The 13,766-nt window shown below is 39.1% G+C and overlaps 1 protein-coding gene across 5 annotated transcripts in view; it reads right to left on the bottom strand.

The window, feature by feature from the left end:
* Window positions 1-1,342: 1,342 nt before the first annotated feature.
* The window catches only part of NCKAP1 (NCK associated protein 1), a 105,093-nt gene continuing 92,669 nt past the window's right edge, over window positions 1,343-13,766 (bottom strand). For all 5 annotated transcript variants that reach the window (XM_054043347.1, XM_054043348.1, XM_054043349.1 and 2 more), the window contains 4 exons: window positions 11,597-11,713; window positions 6,750-6,859; window positions 2,851-2,940; window positions 1,343-2,280 (listed from right to left, as the gene is read on the bottom strand). In XM_054043347.1, coding sequence (XP_053899322.1) covers window positions 2,164-2,280; window positions 2,851-2,940; window positions 6,750-6,859; window positions 11,597-11,713 — 434 coding nt within the window. In that variant the 3' untranslated portion in view covers window positions 1,343-2,163. The remainder of the gene's footprint in view (window positions 2,281-2,850; window positions 2,941-6,749; window positions 6,860-11,596; window positions 11,714-13,766) is intronic.

Genomic DNA, 13,766 nt, shown 5'->3' with positions numbered 1-13,766 from the left:
TACCTGCCAAAAAAAATTAAATTTTTCCACAATTTTATGACTGAGTGTTTGCAGCTGGCAGGTGTGTAGGAGAGTCCCTAGAAAGGGTGTGGCCAAACCAGGTATGATTTCCTGGCAGTAAAATTCAGCTACCTCTGGTTACACTGGAGAAGAGACATGTGCAGTAATCAGGACCAGTGAATGTTAGGATTTAAAATACCATAGACACAGATAAGTTGCCAAAAGACCAGTAGAGAATTGGCTAATTAACATCAAAGCAACCATTAAACATGCAAAGCTTCCCCTCTTCCCTCCATAGACAGCTGTGCTACTTCCTTAGCAGATTTTGACAGCAAAGCTCGAGACATGCAGGACCTGTTGTCAATTGGAAGCCCTTTTTCCACAAACATACTGCACTTCAATCAAGAGCTATTTTAATTAATATTAGACAACAGAATTTTGACATCTTAAAACTAGGGTACTGAACTAATAAGCTGCATCAGATCTCCCATCTAACTTCTTCATAAACCAATTAACTTATCTACGTTATGATACTGTATAAGCAATATAAAAAGCAACATTTTTATTTCCCTAGTTTTAAAAATAGATTGAATAAGTAATTAATATGGATGTAATGTGCTACTTCCTTATTATTTCTATTTCATCCCACTGGCTTGTTTTCTTTTGGACAGAAAAAAGGATTATAAACTATGAGCACACAACAGCTCTTTGATCACAGAAAAAGTTAGCTGGGTGTACATAAGTTGCGTCCAAGAACAGGGTCCTACACAATGTCCAGAGTCAGAGCTGTTGAGAACCACAACCTTTAAGGTGCTGATCAAAAAGCAAACCATCTGGCAAACCAAATGAGCCAACTCTATCCTGCATCCCAATCTTCATGACTGACAAAAACAGATCTATTATATGTCTGTCTTGTTCAGTAATGTTTGATGTCATGGTTTTAGCAGCATTCTCTCAGATTCTACAATTATTTTAATTTTTACTCTTTAGAAGGGCATTTTTTCCCTTATAGGTGCAATTGGTGTTGGTATGCACTAGAGATACATTTTTCTTGTTGTATCTTGTAAAATGAAAAGTTGAAGGTCAGTGGCATTCAACTGAGGTTTCATGTGTTTTTTAAAATTCATTCCTCTGAAGTTTTTATAAGTTATCTGCTCTACTGTAGAGCGTTACACAAAGCTGAATATTAAAAAAAGTCTTCACTTGAAAGGATTAAGGGCTGATATTTAATCAATTGAGAATGGCAAAGTAATGCACAAGATCAGTGTTAAAACGTAATGTGCTAGGATACATTAAGATTTTAATTGTAATTTTACATTAAAAATAATTCACCAACATGTAATACAGTCTAGTGTTTATTGTAGTTATGGAAGGTACACTTGAATTTCAAAAATTTAAAACATATAAAAAGTGGTTAAGGGCTAACATTTTTTATCAACATCTGATAAATGTGTAAGAATGTTTATTATACAGCAGGGTACAATGGTAGTGTTAATGCCAACACGGCACCATGGAAGTTACTCTAAAAATTTTTCCCACTTTGCTTTATACAAACAACACCACTTGCTGTTGTTTAAGAATATCGGGAGAGGATTGCTGTCTAAGGATAAGCAGTCCTATAACATTTTTAATGTTATATAGTGTCATAGTACTTAGTTTAGTGAATGTTTCAAAATAAAGGAAAGTAGAAATGCTGTAATTACTTCACAGAAATGCACATCCAATTCTTGTTTTCAATAAGAACAATAGGTACAGATTATAACTTTCCCTATATGAAATAATTTACACACAGATGAAAACTAGAACACTATCTAAAATAATCACTAAATCCATTTTTCTTCTTGGAAATAAACAAGCAATTATGGTTTTGCATGATCAAATATCAAAAACATATAGCAGAAGTAGTGTTTTTCTTTTAGAGATAACCGATACTCTAAAAATAAAAAAAAAGTAGTATTTTCCATGAATGTGCAACCTAAAATCAATCAAGCTCATATTGTAGTACAACCATATTAAGAAACCACTGATCAGAAATACAACCTTATGGAAGAAAGTTTATAATCCACAAAACTGTTTGTCAGGCCATAAAGTAAAAGAGCTCCACAGTTTACAGGTAAAACTGAGGCAACATAGATGCGTGCTAAGTTTTTAGTAAGTAGATATTTATGCAGAGGATGTGACACTTTGTTTGTAGACAGCATGGTATGCGTTTCTCAGCAAGACATAAGGGAAACAAGACTCCAAAAGATCCATTGTCAGGAATGGAGACTCCTGCACAATCTGAAAAATACCAAAAATGTATCAAGTTGATGAGAACCATCTACACCATTTGATCAGCCTGCACCACAACAGCATTTATATTTCTTAGGCTTAAAAGGGAAAAGGTAAATACTGCAGCATGTTCATCCCACAAAGTCCTTTCAAGTACAAAGTTTAAGCAAACAGATACAAAGCTTTTCAAAGCTAGTTGCAAATATTTCAAACAGACTTGTGGCACTAAAAGAAACGCTCAGAGCAGACTGTCTCATGGGTTATCCTCACTGTTTAATTTGCACTAATTTAATGTGACATCAATATAAAGCTGTATCCACTAATCAATTGTGAAAGTTACTTGAATACTGCTATAACTTTTTCTGGCATTTCTAGGCAACACAGAGAAAGATAATACTCAATAGTAAAATACTTGTGGGGAGGGACTGGAGAAAAAAAATCAAAAGAACTTCAGTTCTTAATGTCATTCTATTGTCATGATGTCAAAAAGTATTTCTATTGGTTGATGAGTTACAATAGCAAGGGTGTCTGTCAAAAAGGCCTTTGTTGTTAGGAATAACAATGAGCATGAGAACTTACCATGTCTAGCAGTAAATAAACAGATTCTCTGTTCCTTGTAGTAGTTTTGTCTGTCTCCTGACCAATTTTCAGTAGACTAGATGATGCAAGCTACAAAAAATTATTGAAAAACGATAAACATTTTAAAATATCATATCATTTTTGTGCTCTATTTTAAGTTGATCGGTTTTTGCTACTTTTGTTACGTTTCTTTTAACTAATCTCCCTAACCAGTGTAGTTATTAGTACAAAATAATACATAATGGAAAGGAAATACCATGACTACATTACAAGCATGCTTTCTGCATATTGTGTTTTGCTCTGCTAGGCATGGGCATTTTTTGTACAAATCGAAGGAGTTTCTGATTAGCAGTGTTTGACATGTATATTTGAGGGGAGAAAAAACAAGGTTATTGCACAGAATTTCTGGGTGAAATCCTGGCTTTCACAAAGTCAGCAGTTTTGTCACTGACCAATTTTTTCCTTCCAATATGTATGCAAGTTTATATACTCTTCTTGCATAATCAATACAAATAATTTTTTTTAAAATTTATCATTCCATATCCGGGTCATGATGTGGTGGAGAGAAAAAAAAACAAATGCTCAAATTCCAATACTACATATAATTAAACAAATGCATACATTATTATTTTATGACAATTGCCGGTTAAAGTGTAGGCAAACCAAACTACTTGTTTCAGTGATAAAAGGCCCAGATACAGCAAAAATGAAAGCACCTGCTTAAGTCTTTGCAGGATCAGGGTCACAGACTTCAATAAAATATTTTGATCAAATGAACTGTTAATTTTATTTTCATGAACTGCAGAATATACAAAGAAGAAATAAAATTCGTTCAACTTCCAGAAGCAGAATTTTCAAGATATAGTACATGGCAATGAAGCAGCAGCCCCATGTCTAATACCTGCTCACAAATCTAAGTTTCTGAGTTGGGAATTTTCACTTTAAAATATTCTTGAAGACTGAATCACCATCCCTTACAAAAAAAGAGGTTAATACATTTGCTAAAAGAAAAAAAAAAAGAGTCTACTTTTAGTCTAAGGTGATAGTATTCACATTTCAAAAAATCTTTTAGAACATTCCCATATTTAATTTCAATTGGTAAGAGCAATTAGGTTATCTAGTACATTCCTTTATCAGAAGATAATTATTTCCCACAGTATATTTTCTTGAGCTCCAGGCCTTCTCAGGCTAATCCTGAAAAAAAAATTCTTTAAAGATAAGAATTTGGAAGACACCAAGTTGAATAAAATAAGGTCAGTGACTACACTACTGTAATTACAGTCTGAGCAGTCAAAGAAAACAGGTGTACCTTCTAGATCACATGATCAAAAATTAAATTCTTGCAGGAAAAATGTTTTTATATCACATGAAACTTCACTGGTTTCCTTTGCTTGTCAAGCATATACAACTTGACATGACCATTTTTCTTTTAATCTTTTGCTACCAGCAGCTGCGGCAGACAATATCAACTCATGAGGTCAATGGGTTAAGATGCTTTCTTTCTTCCACAAAGTAACAATGCATTCCCAGAAGTGAGAATTTTTTTTTGCAAAAAGTACTGCTCACTATACCTCTCTAACTGTTAAAGATAAAGACAGATTCCCGCCTCCCCAAATTCACACAAAAATATGTTTAATATGCCCAAGTAAGGCTGTCATTTCTGACCACATTTCTTAAAGTTGGTCATCCAAAAACAAAGGCACTCAAAATCACTGGCTATTTTTCAAAATTTAGATCAGACTATCTACTTGGCAGTTTGTCATTTTAACCTTATGTACCTCTGAAGTACTGAGAGCCAATTTTTAAGATGAATTTCTATTTTAAAAACACAATGAAGTATGCTAAAACTCATACCAAAAAAATCCCCAAACCATAAACCACAGATTTATGTATTTGACAAGTTACAAAGATCTGATCCTAAAGCAGATAAATGTTGGAGACAGATTTTTGAGCATGATGGCGAGTCAGGTTGTTTTGGATTAATCTAGATATACTAACCGAAAACATTACATATCACAGATAAGACCTGGATCTCCAATTCACCCTGAGGACAACACTAATTCTCTTACACAAGTTTTCTTGGCTCTCTAGAGCCCTATACTCCACCTAATGGTTACTGCACAAACAGAACTTCAACGTCAAAAGTACAATCCAAAAGATACACCAAGTCAGCTAAGGTTACTTGTTATGACAGACTAACATATAATAAACTGGAAGTATAATATATCTTGTGGAAAATCTCGTAGAGCTTCATAAGGATATAAACATTGATTTCACATACACTATACTTAACTCTGTTTCCAATCTTGCATTACAATCTAGAAGATCATGTACTCTATTTTTAATATATATATACACACACACACACGTGTGTAATTACAGTATATATATATATATACACACACACACACACACACTACAAAAATGCTACATGAGTTTCAGGTTCAAGTTTAACTTTCATGTAATAGCATATCAACTGACCGATGTTTAACCACCTCTTGTAATATCACACATTTAATCTATACACATCTAAAACTGTACTATTCATTTGCATTCTGTGTATCAAAATTAAGACAATTTATAACAAGTTTAAATATAAATGAGAGTAAAATAGATAGCTCCTTATAATTACATTTTCAATCTGAATTTTGAAAGTATCTGTAGACCACTAAATCAGAGATTAACTTCCTAAGAATAAAGTACAACTATCTACTCTTGACACAAAGTTTAATAAAAAGGTTAGATCTTCAAGAAATACTTATGACTAAGAAAGCTGGGTAAATAACTGATTTTTTGGTTTGGCCAGCAAAAAAAGTCAGCAAATTGGAAAAGTCCATTTCAGGGTCAGTAAACATACACCCATGTACGACTGAGTCCCTTTATAACCTTTGGCCCAGAGGTTACAGCCTTTGCCCAGGATGTGGAACTCCCAGGTTTGAATCCCCACTCTAGAGCACAGACTTGAAGCTAAGTCTCTCCCTCAAGCTATAGGCTATTCTAGAGCAAGTTACTCTCAATCTCTCCTGTTGAAACTGTTCCACTTTGTACAAATTTTTAAGCAATCATTGGCCAAAAAGTGTGATGATGATTCTATAGCCTAGTTATTAAGGCACTCACCTGGGAAGTAAGAGATGTAGATTCAAACCCCTCCTCTGAATCAGGCAAAAAGATGATTAGCTTATAGCATGGTAGTTAGGATGCTCACTTGGGAGGCGGGAAATCTGATTTCAAGTCCCTGCTCCAGAGTGGAGATTCAAACCAGGGTCTCCCACATCCCAGTGCCTACGCACATGACTAAAGTTAATTATGGGGGGTTGGGGGGTGGCAGGGTGCACGCACACACTCACTCTTCTGACTCTGAAAAACTTTTTTCCGGCCAGAACTATTGGGTTGAATTAGCAAATGGTTTCAGATACACTGAAACGGCATTTTTCGGTGAATAAACCATTCACCTGAAAAATTTCACCCAGCTCTAATGATTAACCAACTGATTGTGTTCCCATATCTGATTTTCTCCAAACAAAAATGAAAACTATGAAAACACTACTGTGGATAATTTAGCCTTCTTCTCTTTAGCTTAAGACTAAAGGGAAAATAACTACCAATACTAAACAAAGTACAGTTACGTAAGAAGCAAAAAGATATTGCAGATCAATTGGAGTCACTTCTATTAAAATCTTTATACATGTTATTACAATGAAGATTACTGTAGCACTCTGTTCTATGCATGGGGAACACCACACTAATATCTGTTTGCAAAGGCAAAATGTTAAAGATTTTAATAGTGATCATTGTACATCTAAAAGGTAAGTCTGAGTTGCAACAAAGGTTTAGGGTTTTGTTTTGGTTTTTTAGTCTGATTTTTGTAGCAATCAACTCTGTTATCAAATTGTACATACAGCCAAAAATTCTTTAAGACGGTCTTCAATGCTTCCCTTGTGGATGGTAAATAAAGCTGCAGCAATCTGGTTGATAGCTTTTGCCAGGCAATGTATGTTGTTGCAATGCCCTAAACAAAAACAGACATGTTATTACTTTAGCAACACTTCTCAAAACCAAATGATTCTTTGAATGTTTTAGCCAACAGGAACATAATTCGTAACTGCAACTGGGTCAAGGTTTTGCAGTGAACTACTTGAAATCTGCTAGCAATTGTGAGAGTGCTTTGGACCTCAGGGCCACATTCAGTAAAGAGCTTATAAAGGAAACATGTTTAGAATTAATACAGTGAAATACACTATTCTATTTTACTTCGATATTGCAGGTAAGCTGCATGTAACATACTAAAAATAACAGACATTTATTACAACAAAGGCTCACCTTATGCTGCCATTGTAAGGATCATTAAAAATCACAAGGTGAGATGATTTCAGTGTTTAAACATTATATGGATTGAACATTAAATCATATAGGTAATGAAAAATTCAAATCCCCTCCCTCTAAGAGCTATGATTATCACCATGCTTGGGAAAGATCCCAGAAACTCTTGGAATGAAGGTAACAGCCAGGTATTGGAAAAATACTTAAGTTTCTGCAAAAATGAAAGATTTTGTAACTAGCTGGGCATATGGGCATGTACACACAGGCGTCTTTCAGGTTCAATGAGCACAGGATTATTCATTTTCCATGTGGTGGCTGTGGAGCAAAGGAGAGCTCTTGAATAAAGCAGGGGAAGGACCTCCATTCTCAATCTGGATTTTACACACATCTGGAGAGGAGACCAGTCAAGGATAGGGTGTTAAACAGCCTGTCCTCTAAAACTTTGTCAATAATTCTCTGATGGGGGAACACTAGTAACAGCTTTTGGAGTGAACAGTTTGCATGCCAAGACCAAGAGAGATTGCTTCTTCTCTGACTAGAGGGAAATAAGTGAAGAGGCATTGTGGTAGACAGGGAAGGAGAATCTGACTGTGAAACTGGCATGAATGATCTCTGTTCATCTGTCAGCAGGTGACTTGTTCAAGTTTTAAGGAAAAATTAATCTCTGGCAATTAGTTTGAAATTTGGCTGTCAATATCTCAGTCTTCTGTTAGCAGGAGCAAATATGAAGCTTACTTTGGGTCTGGCTCTCTGCCAGGAGACATAGAAGGAACCCATGGTCTTGAATAAACAAAATGGGAGTCACTCAGATATGACTAGAATATCTTGAAGTCTGTATTTTTGCGATAACATTTTCCCTCTTTTGCTTGGCTTGGGAACTGAAGCTAGTTCAAGTCTATAACTTTTTAGAGGGCCATATCCAGGATCTTGCCAAAGCTGAACGACACTAAAAGGAGCACAGCACAAATGAGATTGAATCTCTAGTTTACATCCAAAGCCAGATGCTACACTTCAAGATTGTAGAACACAGAAGGGGAAAAAGTGATAAAAGAAGGGACAAAAGCCATCTAAAAGTGTCCTGCTTTTAGTTTTGACTAACTCAGATTAGTCACCCAAGAAAAGGAAGCCCTGTATATCCAAGGTAGGCCATGGAGACAGAGTCCCTCTCTTCAAGGATTGCTTGTCCACCAGGTAAAGGAGATTTGCCCCCGACAAAAATAAAACCTCTTCTTTGTTCAGTCTCGAGACTGAGGCATCCACCTGAGCCTATAGCAAATTCAATGTGTTTATCCTTCTGATCTTGTACAGTCAGTGGCAAGTCCGGATATAGATTTTTTTTTGTGCTCTGGGTAGGATCACTTAAAGGGTCTGGGAAAGGTAATGCACTTCCAGCTTTCCCCACTTTAAAGGGTTCCTCTTAGGGCCATCACCTTTGCCTGACTCCTTCTCAGAGCTGCTAAATGGAAGAGTCAGATTGCCATTGGAAGAGAAACTGGTGACACAGGCTATTTTCTAATGCAATATATTTATCAAAATGTACACAAGTCCTGTTCATCTTGAAGAGAAGTTCTCAAAACTATATATGAGCCACTCCACTGCAGTAAGACTTAGACTGCAGCTGAGAGAGTCAGGCCTGTCACTATGACGCAGTTCCCTTCTCTGGTTCTTGGTCTGTCTCTTCTCTTTTAGCACACTTTCTGGTCCTCTCTCCTCCCTGTGCCCTGAACATTTACTCTGGAAACAGTTTCTAGCCCTTACCGGTTTTGAAAAAAGCCTCCCAAAATGGAAAGCAATGCACTTCTGGCTTTCCAAATCTGCAGATAGCCTGATGCAATAGCTCTGAGGGTTATGAATTGTTCCCCCTATTCATCTAAGTAAAATGCTCACATTTAAATTTGTCATTAGCTACACTTAATTTCTGTTCATTACAGATAATGCCAGAAAAGATGCATATATGTGCAGAGCTCAGACTATTACTCTACACTTACTAACTAAAAGTTACAGAGTACATACCTATACACCTTGAAGATTAAAGAAAATATGTCCCCATCAAGGAAGTTAACATTGTTGAATTAAACAGAAGCTTGAAATATAAATTTCTACAAAAATTCGTGTGTACATAATAATACATAATAATACATGGCAATTGCAATCAGTCTGCAGACGTAATTGTTGTACTGCACAAGTGGCCAGCTATGCACTCAAAGATTTGAAACACAGGATCTTGTGCATCTAAATTATTACATACTATGTTTTCTTTAATTTGATATTCAAAGAAAATTTGGCCTTTCCCCTGCTGCTTCTACTAATTCTGGGAAAGCTGGGGAAGGAAATGATTGACACGCTAGATGTCCTATGTTAATTAAGCTTTGTCCTGTGCAGGATACAGGGCAGATTCTGGTAAAGACCAGTAAAGAAAACTCTGTGGGTCAAGTGAATGGACACAGACGCCACATAGTCCTATCTGGACCATGGTACACAGCACTGAAGGAAAGTCTGACCTGTTGAAAAGTGATTTGTATGTGTGTTGGAGCAGTTTTGACAATCTTTTCTGTTAAACTTAGTTTTGTGTGAAAGAGCTAAACATTTTTTGTGTGGATTACAAACAAAGAATTTCCTTGAGGCAAAGATCTTTTCTTGTAATAGGAAAGGAAAGTAGCAAAAGATTCCTTAGAAGATGATTCTACTTACAATTCATTCCTTCTAGATTTAAAAAAAAATAATTTTATTCTTAGTAGCTGAGATATTAAACTATCAAGTCATAAGAATGGGGACAAATCCAAAGTAGCAGTAATAAATTAACAGTTACTAAAACAACACATATGCTAATCATATAAATTCTTAGACTAATCAAAGTGGAAAATATGTTTTAGGTCATCTGCTTTGTGTGCGAGTTAGACATTAACTCCTAAAGTGCATATTCTAGGACAGGGGTCGGCAACCTTTCAGAAGTGGTGTGCCAAGTCTTCATTTATTCACTCTAATTTAAGGTTTCGCGTGGCGGTAATACATTTTAATGTTTTTAGAAGGTCTCTTTCTATAAGTCTATATTATATAACTAAACTACTGTATGTAAAGTAAACAAGGTTTTCAAAATGTTTAAGAAGCGTCATTTAAAATTAAATTAAAATGCTGATCTTATGCCACCAGCCTGCTCAGCTCGCTGCCAGCCTGGGGTTCTGTTCACCTAGGCCGGCAGAGGGCTGATCAGGGCCTGCAGCCGGGACGCCAGACCTGGAGGGATGGGGGTATTTCAGGAGTCAGGGCAGAGGGAGGGGGTTCAGGGCAGAATGCTGGGGTGTGTGTGGGGGGGTTCAGAGATCAGGGCAGAGGGCTGTGGGGGGTGCAGGGCAGAAGACTGGGTGTGTGGGGTTCAGAGCAGAAGGCTGTGGGTATGGGGGGTTCAGGGCAGAAGGCTGAGTGTGGGGGGGTTCAGGGCAGAGGGCTGGGGCTGTGGGGGTGCAGGGCAGAGGGCTGGGTGTGTGTTGGGGTGGGGAGGTTCAGGGCAGGGGACTGGGGTTGTGTGGGGGTGCAGGGCAGAAGGCTGGGTGTGTGTTGGGTGTGGGGGGTTCAGGGCAGAGGGCTGGGAGTATGGGGGTGCAGGGCAGAAGGATGGGTGTGTGGGGGTGCAGGGCAGAGGGATGGGTGTGTGTTGGGGTGGGGGGTGCGGGGGGGGGGGGTGCAGGGCAGAAGGCTGGGGTGCTCGGCTCGTGGGGGTGCTCCCAGCCTCCTGCCCTGAGCGGCTCACGGCAGGGGGCTGGAAGGGATATACTCTGTTCCACCCCCTTCCCCCAGGCTCCGTCCCTACCTCTCTCTGCCTCCTCTACGGAGCTGTGCGCACGCTGCCGTTCTTCCCCCTCCCCCTCGCAAGGGCCATCAGCTGATTGGCCAGGGAAGGAGAGGAGGCAGGGCAGGAAAGCACAGGCTGGGGGAAGAAGCAGGGGAGGGGGGGGAGCTTGTCTGCCGCAGAACCAAGCTTCTGCCTCCTGCCCCCACAGGGGAGAGCGGAGGGCGGGGGGCTGAGTGGGGTTGGGGGCCGGGACTGCGGCAGGGAGCTGCGTGCCACTCAGAATCGGCTCGCGTGCTGTGTTTGGCATGCATGCAGTAGGTTGCCGACCCCTGTTCTAGGACTATGTCTAGTCTTCAAAATTTCAAGTGGATTATATTCATTTTTAATACATCATGTTTCAAAAAAAGATTAAGGTAAATGATTTAAAAAATTTATAATCATGTTTCTGTCATGATTTAGATTCAGTTCAACCTGTTAGATCCATCCACCAGAACGCATATGATAATAAAATATAAATCAATTTTGCTACTCCAAAGAGCAAGTATTTGAGAAAAAATACTTAAAAGATTAATAATCAAAATATTTCAACAAGAAAATATTAATACCAAAAATTTAACACCACCAAATAAATAGTACCTTCAATGGCAGGGCTATATTGAGACATCACGTTACTGGCTAAAGTTGGCAAGGAGACTGCCACAAAGACCATGAGAAGGCAGGCGATTTTATATTCTTCTTCTGGACTAATATTTTCTGAAATTAAGAAGAAATTCCTTAAATTTAAAAGCTACTCTGGGATTTATCCCATGACAACTGAGTAGAAAAGTTGCCTTTTTGGGTCTGTCATGATTCATGTCACATTTTCTAAAATATTATTGCTGCTACCTTTAATGGGATTATAAAGTTAAAAAAGTCAAGTAGTGAATTACAGTATTTAGCACACTATTAATGGTCAGCATGTATTGACTAACTGATGATAGTAAGTCACTCCATCCAACTGCAGAAATAGATGGGAATTAAAATATGAGACCCCAACACCAAAAGGAATGAGCTAAAATAAAATGCTATGTCCTGTTTACACAATTTAACTCCTTCATAGTTACTAGAATATGTTGTAGCTAGAACTACCAAGGGAAGAGATATCAGAATCACACAAATGTTAAATATTTACTAATGACATTTTAAAAAGCCATTCAGGTAGTTTGAACCCAATATGTGATTTACTATTAAAATAATAGTGACAAATGTCTTCAGGAACTTAAGTGTGTTTTCTATCCCTACTGAGAAAATGGAAAAAAGTAACTTTAGATAGGATCTCTAACGGTTCATGCTATATAGACTTCCAGCCAATAGCAAGAACAAAGCAAATAAGAAGTATTCATAGATTTGTGTTACCACTGTTTCATCAGCTTTGTCTTTTGTATGGAATAATCAAAGAGTTTGATAAGAAACACAGGGAACAAAATGAATATCTGCCAAACATCTTTAAGAATTTCATTTATTTTTACCCCTCTAAACGCATACGGTCAGTCAAAAAAATTGGAAAACTGGAAGGATTTGCAATGGCCCTTTAAAATGAATGCCGTAGAATCTGAAATTGTCCCAACATGCCTTGGATGCTTTCACAGGCATAATTTTAAAAGTTTTTGTCTGCCTTCATGTTAATGTTTGCATAAAACACAACCTTCATATATTTCACAATATTGGTTTATTAACTGCTTTGTAAAATCTAACTGACATTTTAAACATTAAAAGTAGAGAGGAATGGATTTAATAGTTACTGTGAATCAAAAAATAGACTATTTGCCTTCTGTTATCCTCAACACAACCCAATATTTTCCTCTCCTTAAATGAATACAGTTTTTTCCCCAAAGGCATTACATAGGGTTACCATATTTCAGCAAGCAAAAAAAAGGACGGGAGGAGCCCTGCCCCCGTCCTGCCCTAGCTCCGCCCCTGCCCCTTCCACTCCCTCCCACTTCCCGCCCCCCCTCAGAACCTCCAACCCTCCCCCCACTCCTTGTCCCCTGACTGCCCCCTCCTGGGACCCCTGCCCCTAACTGTCCCCCAGGACTCCAACCCCTACCTAAGCCTCCTTGCTCCTTGTCCCCTGACTGCCCCTTCCTGAGACCCTCCCCCCATCCTAACTGGCCCCCTAGGACCTTACCCCCTACCTGTCCCCTGACTGCCCCAACCCTTATCCACACTCCTACCCCCAGACAGACCCCCGGGACTCCCACATCCCATCCAACCACTCCCCACCCCCTGACATGCCCCTCCAGAACTCCCGACCCATCTAAACCCCTCTGCTTCATGTCCCGACTGCTCCGATCCCTCTCCCCACCCCTGCCCCTTGAAAGCCCCCCCCCAGAACTCCCAAACACCCCACCGCCCGCTCCTTGTCCCGACTACCCCTCCTAGGGTGACCAGACAGCAAATGTGAAAAATCAGGACGGGGGTAGGGGGTAATAGGAGCCTATATAAGAAAGACCCAAAAATCAGGACTGTCCCTATAAAATCGGGACATCTGGTCACCCTAACCCCTCCTGGGACCCCTGCTCTTAACTACCCTCCAGAACCTCACCCCCTACGTAAGCCTCCCTGTTCCTTGTCCCCTAACTGCCCCCTCCTGAGATCCTACCCCCTACCTGTAACCTGACTGCCCAAAACCTTATCCAAACCCCCACCCCAAGAAAGCCCCCCCCGAACTCCCCCCTCCCCCACTCCCTGTCTCTTGACTGCCCCCTCTAGAACCTCCCTGCCCCTTCTCCGACCCCCTGGCCCCCTTACCCTGCCGCTCAGACCA

The sequence above is a fragment of the Malaclemys terrapin genome, chromosome 11, assembly GCF_027887155.1.
Source record: "Malaclemys terrapin pileata isolate rMalTer1 chromosome 11, rMalTer1.hap1, whole genome shotgun sequence".
NCBI classification, from domain to species: domain Eukaryota; kingdom Metazoa; phylum Chordata; order Testudines; family Emydidae; genus Malaclemys; species Malaclemys terrapin.
Note: the sequence above shows the minus strand (reverse complement) of the source record. Positions and strands in the feature narration are given on the sequence as shown.